Source organism: Eleginops maclovinus, chromosome 11, assembly GCF_036324505.1.
Source record: "Eleginops maclovinus isolate JMC-PN-2008 ecotype Puerto Natales chromosome 11, JC_Emac_rtc_rv5, whole genome shotgun sequence".
Classification (NCBI taxonomy): Eukaryota; Metazoa; Chordata; class Actinopteri; order Perciformes; family Eleginopidae; genus Eleginops; species Eleginops maclovinus.
Window position 1 is genome coordinate 3968744 of NC_086359.1, and position 9242 is coordinate 3977985.

At 38.1% G+C, this 9242-nt stretch overlaps 1 protein-coding gene and 1 non-coding gene across 3 annotated transcripts; one reads left to right on the top strand and one right to left on the bottom strand.

Annotated features, from left to right (window-relative positions):
* Positions 1–729: 729 nt before the first annotated feature.
* trnav-aac (transfer RNA valine (anticodon AAC)) lies at positions 730–802 on the bottom strand. The gene has a single exon. It is a non-coding gene; the product is annotated as a tRNA-Val (tRNA).
* Positions 803–2666: 1864 nt separating this feature from the next.
* On the top strand, positions 2667–9212 carry mks1 (MKS transition zone complex subunit 1). 2 transcript variants are annotated; one of them, XM_063894434.1, is made up of 18 exons: positions 2667–3041; positions 3747–3868; positions 4262–4314; positions 4437–4604; positions 4978–5078; positions 5293–5421; positions 5729–5833; positions 6214–6322; positions 6455–6511; positions 6761–6803; positions 6897–6959; positions 7059–7129; positions 7218–7287; positions 7399–7506; positions 7760–7893; positions 8299–8381; positions 8531–8628; positions 8747–9212. In XM_063894434.1, the coding sequence occupies exons 1-18, from the start codon at positions 2965–2967 to the stop codon at positions 8836–8838; spliced, it is 1683 nt and encodes a 560-aa protein (XP_063750504.1). In that variant the 5' UTR covers positions 2667–2964; the 3' UTR covers positions 8839–9212. The 2 variants fall into 2 exon arrangements, with proteins under 2 accessions (XP_063750504.1, XP_063750505.1); XM_063894435.1 differs by having other exon boundaries at positions 4981–5078.
* The last annotated feature ends 30 nt before the right edge of the window (positions 9213–9242 follow it).

Genomic DNA, 9242 nt, shown 5'->3' on the forward strand with positions numbered 1-9242 from the left:
AATTCTGGTCCACAAACTGAGTGACTATGATCCCTGTCCACCAAACTACAAATCTACAGCCCCTGAGGGGGAAGGGTTGAAAATACAAATGTGGTTTGAATAGCACACAATTAAAGTACAGGTCTTGCAATGCGGTGAATTCATTACGTTTTAAGTATTGGTCTGAAAGTGCTTGAAATATTTAAAAATATGGGGTGTTAAATTAAAAACATTGCATGGGAAATTAAAATTTTAAACGTAAAGGATAAACCAAATGCAACTCGCAAACATCTCAGCTCCAGGTCATTTTGGAATAATAGCAGGTGAAATTTGAGTAAACTTCATTGCATTAGAAAGGCTTAAATAAGATCTACTTAATTGGTCCCTATTTGGGATTTTGTTTTCATCAAAGCATGTAGATTCAAGGCATTCACATGAATAAAAATCAAGGCTGGAAAAAATACCAAAACATTAAGGGACTTGAAAGAAACAATTAATTAATAAAAGTCTTAACTTGCATGATAAAACCCATGTTTTAGATCACTTTTGGACCCAAAAAGCGAGCGGCAAAAGAGGTTTTACTCACTTTCATCTACAGACGGGTTTTTGTTGTCGTTTTCACCGTGGAATTGAATGAGTGGCATCGGGGGTGATCGAAGAGAACATTATGGAAAAAGAGAACAGTATGTATAATACAGTGCATGGTTCCTTCACTCATAAACTGAATATAAAACGTTTCAAAGGAAAACATGTTTCCGCCCGGTCTCGAACCGGGGACCTTTCGCGTGTTAGGCGAACGTGATAACCACTACACTACGGAAACTGATGTCGGTGTGGTGTTCACGGCTTAATACAAAGCTAATGACTGACTGAGGCAAGGTTAATTAGGTACTTTAAGTAAAAGTCGTTCGATGTTTTGAGTTTCGAATTTATACAAAAATTGTGAAAATTGCGTATAACTTACTTTTATAGGATTATTACCCACTATCTAATAAAGAAAATACAGCAACGGATTATTATCTGTTGAAATTGCTGGTTTCCTCTTACCCACAAATACTCATCAATCACTTAAAAACAATTTACAATGAAAGAGCGCCCCCGAAATACTGGCTGTGGCCAGAAATATATTACACCCGTAGTGATGAGAACTACCATGGAGAATGAATGGTAAACGTTAAGGGAGTTAAGCCTTACTGTTGTCGTGCAAGATCCTTAGAAATCTGTTTGACTCCTGCTCAGGACGTGCTTTTTCAATCTGCTTTCGTCGGAATAGAAAGCAGATTGACAAAGCACTATTGTGTTATAATAATATTTTTCCATGCAGAGACAAATACCAGTGGGTCTCCAAGACCGGTATTGAACCCCTGTCATAAATATGTGCTTTTTCGGGATCTTCGGTGCACCGGTTTATAATCAGGTCGGGTGTGCATATAAAATGAATGATTACCGGCACCAATGGTATCAAGTTTCCGTAGTGTAGCGGTTATCACGTTCGTAGGTCCCCGGTTCGAAACCGGGCGGAAACACTTTATGCCTCTTCTGGTTTCCACGTACTGTAAATAAAACAAGTGGTCCCCGTTTGGGACTACTTTCCGTGGCGGATTAATCCACATTTCGCTGGTAAATATTTGGTAAAAATGTAGCTCTATGGAACAGTTAAAGAAGACGGTACTTAAACATCGAAAGTATAGAATGTTACCTGCCCTATCGTTTTATAAATGGCTGCTTAAAATTAGCACGAACATTGGCTACAACAATAATCTCCCTGCCTCATTGCAGACTGGTGGGATGGTGACCTGTCATCGTGGCAAAGAGTCAGCCAACAGGGCAGAAAATGATGTAAAATAAAAAGTACTTTATTAATCATCAGCATAAAATAAGGCATTGCACATAATTCGAAATTAAAAAGTAGAGATAAACAATTCTAAAATAGAAACATTTCAAAATAGAAATAAAAATAAACCAGAATTTAAAAATATGTTTTCATTTCAAAATCAAAATTAACTTTCTCTAATTCCGGTTTATTTTTATTTTCTATTTTGAGATGTTTATATTGCAGATAATTCGAAATTAAAGTAGAAATAAACAATTCTAAAATATAAAGATCTCAAAAATAAACTGGAATTAGATTGGCTGTCTGGCTGTCTGGCTGTCTGGCTGGCTGGCAGATCTGTGGGACGCTGCAGACTGGGGAAGTCCTACAAGGCTTTGACCAAATGTATAGAGTGTATGAGACGGCAATGGTCTTTAATTTGGAAATCATACATCAGAATGTCATGTTATTTATGGAGTTACTTTCTGTGATGGCCTTTTATCAACACCAATTGAAATTAGTCACCCAGTGGAAATGGATAGTTCAATTTTATGATCAGATATGTCTTCATAAATGTATCTTTAAGTTTTAAATTTGAGAAAGTGTTCGCCGAAACTTAAGTTAAGGGGTCTACAGAGCCCCCAAAATTCCGCTTTGGCCAAAAATATATTACATCCGTCGTGATAAGATCTAAAAAAAAGGAGAATAAATGGTAAACGTTTGTACATCCGCATCACAATTACACTTGTAGTATTTTGTTTCTAGGTTATTCTTCTGCTTTTACTTGAGTTTTACTTGATGTAGTGTTTCATACTCCAGCCCGGTAGCTGGCGGTAATGCTTGTGTGAGCTGGTGTGCAAACTGCCCCAAATCTAATCACGAAGAAGAATTACCTGTATCTATGGCAACGGTTTATATCAGTGCGCTCGCCTTTTTAGCTTGTTAGCTTCTTCGTAGTAGCTGTTACTCACAAATTCAAGCCTTATTTTACTGCCGTTTTTGTCGCTTTTAGTTTCAAACCTCCTAGAAAGTTAATTTATACATTTCAAGTTATTACAAGTACGACTAAAGAATCTGTTTGCTAACTCTAGCTAACGAAAAGTGCTATCTTAGCTAACGCTAAACTAAAAGCCTCTTCCGAATGTTTACTAGTAATATTGAATATTATCTTAATGGCAGACAGTTGGAACACAGATACAGGAGAGGCTGTGTATAGGTCCCGGGATGCTGTTAAAAACTTGAAAATAAGGTGAGTAGCTCCTGATAACGTTACCATTAGCTAAGCTACAACATCTTGTCCAAGCAATGGGAAACCTCTCGTACTGTGCAGGACTGCGAATACTCTTGTGGAGTGTATTATGTATGTAGATGATCATGTGGTTCATTTAACGCTTTAATGCATGATATATATAAATATAGAGAGAGAGATCAAAGGACATTAATGACATTTCTGTTGCGAGTATAATATACACCACTCATTTCTGCACATGTAAGAGCAGAAGTAAACAAAGACAGTAAGTTTCTTATTTTGATGCCATGAATTTTACTTTCAACTATAGGTGGTGTAGGGCAACTGAAATGTTTCTAGCTGCAGGAGTCAAAACTTTACAAACTGTTCTAAGAAAAGAAAATATAAAGACAATAAATTAAAAGAAAGGTGCATAAACAAAAATGCTTAGGCTACTACCTGAAATGTGTATAGGTTGAAAACAAGTTAAAGAAAAGTTAATATAAGTGTTAGAAATATAAGTGTTAAGCGGGAAGGTTAATTTCAAAATATAAACCGATGAGGTTCATCGAAAATAAACAGGTTAATGATAAGGCGCTATCCAAAACAGAGTTGAAAGGAGGCCCCGAATATCTGCGCTGTTGACCTCTTCCTGAGGGGAGTGGGGTGATTTTACCAGCTTCAGTACACATTTTAACAGGACACAATTCATTTATTTCCCCTAAGGGTGCGTATAGAGAGGCTGACGTCCACTGCAGCCCTCTCTCAGCACCTCCAGCAGCAGGTGCTGTCCCAGCAAGACAGAGGAGCCATAGAACTTGAAACCCTCACATCACAAGGCCAGAAAGGTATAATCCTTCCTACTACTGGGCAAAAGACTGATCGGGGGTGAAGACGATGGTCAGGATGGACAGTATCTGTGTATTTATTTGTGACAATTCATGAAGTTGTCTTTCATTTAAAAGAATAATCCCAGTTACCTCTACAATCAGGCGTACCGTTTATTAATTAAACACCAGTATCGGATCGGTAATCTATAAGTATTAGGGCTAAAAAAAACTTGGATCGGTACATTCTTATTTCGACTGCTGTTGGACATTAACTGATATTATGTTGTGTTTATTTGTCCTTCACAAAAAGTAAGATATATATATCATCAAATATTAGAAAGCATACAGAAATGTAACAGACATAGTTAGTTATTCTTTTAATAACTTGGCTCTCTTAAACTCTGTCACTAGGTGATAATGAAGAGGAGCTGGTGGTGGGCTGGCAGGAGAAACTCTTCAGTCAGGTAGCACTTTGAGTATCCGTTACAAATTATGATGAGTGATTACAAAACAAAGCAACTTAAATATCAAGTGATGATGGTACTTGTTTGTTCTTCTACCCATGCCTCTCTGTCTGTGGTCCCAGTATGAGATGGAGCTGTTTCAGAACGAGTCGGCGTGTCAGACCCCTCTGGACCGTCAGTACCACACAGAGATCAGGGCCCTGAACAAGGCCAGGAGCCGACGCAATCACAGGATTTTCACATACACTGATCATGATCGTTACACCAGCTGTCTTCCTATGCAACAACTAGTAAGTACCGTGCAGTGTCTATGACATTGTCCAATAATACACCTGTTATATTTTCATTTACATATAAGATAAGAATGCAGCCTAAAAGAGCAGAGTCTTTGGTTTTAAGTGATCATTGTTGCTTGCTTACCTTCAAGTTAATGTATTGTTGTAAAATGTAGGATAATGCACAGTAACAATAGATTAAGATACAAAACACTTGGGTTCTCGTTCAACAAAGTGTGTCCCTTTCTTTAAAGCAGACCTCCATATTCACACTGTAGAATACTTTACAATAGCATTGCGTTGTGTTTTAAGTTTTTGTGATAATTGGTGATTCATTTATCTTTAAAACAGTTTGTAATAAGTAGCTTGTTGTTTTTTATCCTGAAAGCAGCACCCTGCTGACTTACTGACAACAACCAAATCTGGCCCCACATTCCTGGCTGAGAGGATGGCCAGCGTGAGAAACAGGCGGCATGAAAGACGTACCTTGTAAGTGAAGCATCATTATCAACTCATTGATAACCTGGACTAATTTCCAAGTCTGTATTCTTTTTGAAATATCAAAAATGCGTGTTGTTAGAGTCTCGTCTTTAACTAAATTTAGATTGTTAACCCCCTGTAGTTCAGCTCTCTGGAAGTGCATTAAAAGACAGAACTTGTAATGTTTCATGTTTTAAACAGTCATGTCTGGCCTATTTTACAGAGATTCTAGTATCCCTAAGTCAAAGATCGTCATGTGGGAGCCCACAGAGGAGTTTGTAAAGAGCAGTCATGTGGTGAATAATGCCATGCAGACCATGCACATCATGGCAGACCTGGCCCCCCCTGGAAGGTAAGACCCCATCTCTGTTCAGTTCACTCTTTATTGCTGCATGTGGAGAGTTTGATTAACAGCATGGTAGTAACAGACACATCAAAACAGACCCTTGATCAGTATTAACCTGAAGTAATATCTTATTAATGTCTATATGTTTTAATCTTGAACTACAAATGAGACTTTTTATTTGTATTTCCCCTGTAATAAATAAAGTATTCTAATTCTGATCCGTACAGGTTACATTGACAGCATAAATTAAATTCTACCTGTGGATGTTGTTTGTCTCAGTTGTGTTTCTCTCAGTATGTATTTGCTTTCTCAGGCTGGGCCAGAAAGAGAATGAATATTTGCTGTTAACCATAAAAACCGACGGCAGTGGAACCATCATTGCAAAACCTGACTTCAACAAAGGCAAAGAGCCTTACAGGCAAGTTCACAACATGACAATTAGAATGTTTGTGGCTCCAGTCTGGATGGATATCATATCAATCTGTTTAGAAATGTGAGTTGAAGCTGCACTGTGTACTTGTATCCGCTTTAAAAGATGGCACTCTGGTCCAATTCTAGACCGATGAGGGATGCATGATTTTGTGACAAATTAAACAAACATGTCGTGTGTGTGTGTGTGTGTATGTGTGTGTGTGTGTGTGTGTGTGTGTGTGTGTGTGTGTGTGTGTGTGTGTGTGTGTGTGTGTGTGTGTGTGTGTGTGTGTGTGTGTGTGTGTGTGTGTGTGTGTGTGTGTGTGTGTGTGTGTGTGTGTGTGTGTGTGTGTGTGTGTGTGTGTGTGTGTGTGTGTGTGTGTGTAGGATTGTAACAGTAGGGGAGAAAAGAGAAGTCTGGCGTCTCAATGTGGAGAATGTGTGCACAGCGATGCAACCAGAGGAGAAGGAGAGGGAGCAGAACATGTACAAAGACGTGAGTTCCTCTCCTTCATGTTTCCCCGAGGACAAAAGCAGAACACAGAATAAAGCTTTTAATGGTCATGTTCAGCTCTCTGAAATGAACCAGTCTTATGATATGGAAACATCCCTTTTCCTTTGGTTCTAGCTTTACGTACGGCATAAGGAATACCTAAATAGCCTTGTTGGACAGGACTTTGAAATGGTAAGTCATTTTGAATTTGATCAGATAATTTGGTTTAACGCCTATTTTAGCTTAGCAGAAATCAAGGTTACATATTCAAATAGCTTTTCTTCTGATCAATCGTCTCAAAAAATATTCATTTTACAGTCATAAATAAAAATAAAGCAACAAATAATCAGGTTTCAGAAGCTTGAAATAGCTTGTTTGATTGAATTGATTGATCAAATATTGACATTGGCCTTTTGCACTCACTGTATTTCTCTCCCTTAGCCTCCTTTAGGTATTCTGCGCTACATGATGAATGGAGAGATAGGTGAGTAGGAAAACTGCGTTCATCACTACTCTATATATTTTTGTAATGCCCGTCTTTGGCCTTTAAAAGCTCTTTCTTCTTTTCTTTCCCCAGTCTCAGCCAAAGGCTTTGAGTATGATCATTTATACATCCACTTTTTCATGGAACTGCCCAACAGTAAGTCACATATCCAGAATATGAAACTATATATAATGTGATACTTTGAATCTGAAATCAATTCAGCATTTTAACTTGTATTATTCTTGTTTCTTTAAGATTGGTCCAGCCTGCCTTTTCAGTCCCACTCAGGGGTAACACAGACCTGCCGGGCCAGAACGTTAGGGAAGGTGTGTATACTGTAGAACAGACTGGGGAACAGCTTCACAGTGTAGCTTGTGATATGTGTTAAACCCTCAGTATTCCCTCTGCCAACAGGAGAATGTAGCTTTCTTCAGTTACCCCTTCAGCTTTGAGGCTTTCTACATGAGCGAAAAAGAGAGTGAGGGTTAGTATCAGTTTCACGCATTAATTAGAAGTCTGTTTTTATGCTCTTTTCTTATAAACCATGATGCATTTAACACATTATACTAATACTTGGGTTTTATCCTTATCTCAGAGCCAATTCCTCAGTGGCCAGTGATCTACTTTAAGGTCCTTTCTCTGGACTCGTGGCACCGCTACAGAACTGAAGGCTACGGCTATCTGCTTTACCCTGCCATGCCTGGTATGCTTTGTACACTGCAGAGTTGAACTATTTAATCAATTAGTCCTTTAAAAAAAAAAAAACTATCAATTTCCTGAAGTTTGAACCAACAAATGTTTGGAAAGATATCTGCACTTGTTTCAGATCTGATACAAAATGTATCAAAGACTCTTTTCATTTTACATTTTGGCGAAAACTGTGAAGTTATCTGTTGTGATTTCAAATATCTAGTCTGGTTTTCTGATATGTGCGTGTTTATACTTTTGTGTGGCAGGTAAATATACAATAACTTGCCATACGTGGAGACCCGTTCAGACGGGGACAGTCTCCGCACTGAGGCGCTTCTTTGTCGGAGGATCTCCTGAACTTGAAGACCCCAGCTATGTCAGAATACCCGGGACCTTCAAGGTAGGCTCAAAACTATGTGGAAGCTCTCTAGAAAACAAGGAGGAATAACAAAAACAAGTATTAATTCCCATCTTTGCTTTCCTACAATAATAAACAAATCCCATAGAAAGACCACAAAGTGACTTGAATACCCTATGCATCATTTCTTTGTGAATCTCTCTAAATCGCACTTAAAGTGGTCATGTACAGTTTTATTTTCTATAAAAAAATCTCTGGTAATATTCAGTTTGTCACACTGATGAATTTCTGTATAGATTTCCCTCGAGAGACATTTGCAACACCACATTGTCTGATTATATATTTAGAACCGTCTCTGTTTCATGTCCATGTTCATGCTGCGGTTAATTATGACACTGAATTATTATTTTTTAATTCTATTTGATATACTTCCTTTTGTGTTTGCAGGGAGATAGGCTGAGTCGCTTTGGCTTCTGCACAGAAACCACAGGAAGTGTCACCTTTAATCTGCACTGCATCCAGCAGGCCAGGTGATATTCCTTCATTGGGAATGTATTTATAAATCTCAGCATTTGTTTGTGAAAAGACTTTCTGTGAAGAATTAAAGTAAAGCTATTTAAAATGTCAGTAAAGATGCTGCAGAGTGTGATCTAATGTCTCCTTGATGTCTTTGTTTCAGGGCCTTTGTTGACGCCACAATGATGAAGAAGAGGAGGCAGAAAGTTTTTGAACAGCTGGGAGGATTCAGTCAGCAGGGAGCAGTTTGCACCATTCTGGGTAAATACTGAATAATTGATTTAGATTCTGAGATTAAAAGGTTGTTTTTATACATCTGTAACTGTGTAGTCTATCCGCTCATTACATATTGTTTATTTGTATTTGTTTTCTTTGACAGAGGCCTTCCAGAGGGCCAGGAAAAAAATGCAAGAGGCCAGAGAATGTCTTCCCAGAGACCTCGTCAACACCACCTCCCATGTTGAATCCTGAGATTGAAATAACAAAATAGACTATTATTCTGGTCAAATGGCTTACACCTACTATGAAGAATAATAGCAACATTACCAGCAAGTATGATTTACCATTTGCCATGTGTTTTGACAGGACTCTGCTGCACTGTAACGAGTGAGAGAGAAGCAAACTGTCCTGTTGTTATTCATTCTTTGTAAAGACAGCTTACATGTTGTTAGGGATAATAACTGAGGTAAATATGGTTGTATATGGTAATGAACAAAGAGTATGCGTATATGCCTACTGAGTATGGTATCCCCAAGCAGTGTACTTTTTTCAGTCATCATTTGTCTCAGATTCAAGTTAACTCTAAAAGGCTTATTAAAAGTTGGGTAGCAAAAATATGGACATGATTTTGGATTGATATATCTTTTTCTATGTGT

Excerpts from the sequence above, each read along its gene's own strand:
- mks1 (XM_063894434.1), top strand. The coding sequence starts at position 2,965 with ATGGCAGACAGTTGGAACACAGATACAGGAGAGGCTGTGTATAGGTCC. Across the intron at positions 5,422-5,728 it reads GACCTGGCCCCCCCTGGAAG|GCTGGGCCAGAAAGAGAATG; the intron begins GTAAGACCCCAT and ends TTGCTTTCTCAG. Across the intron at positions 8,382-8,530 it reads CACTGCATCCAGCAGGCCAG|GGCCTTTGTTGACGCCACAA; the intron begins GTGATATTCCTT and ends TCTTTGTTTCAG.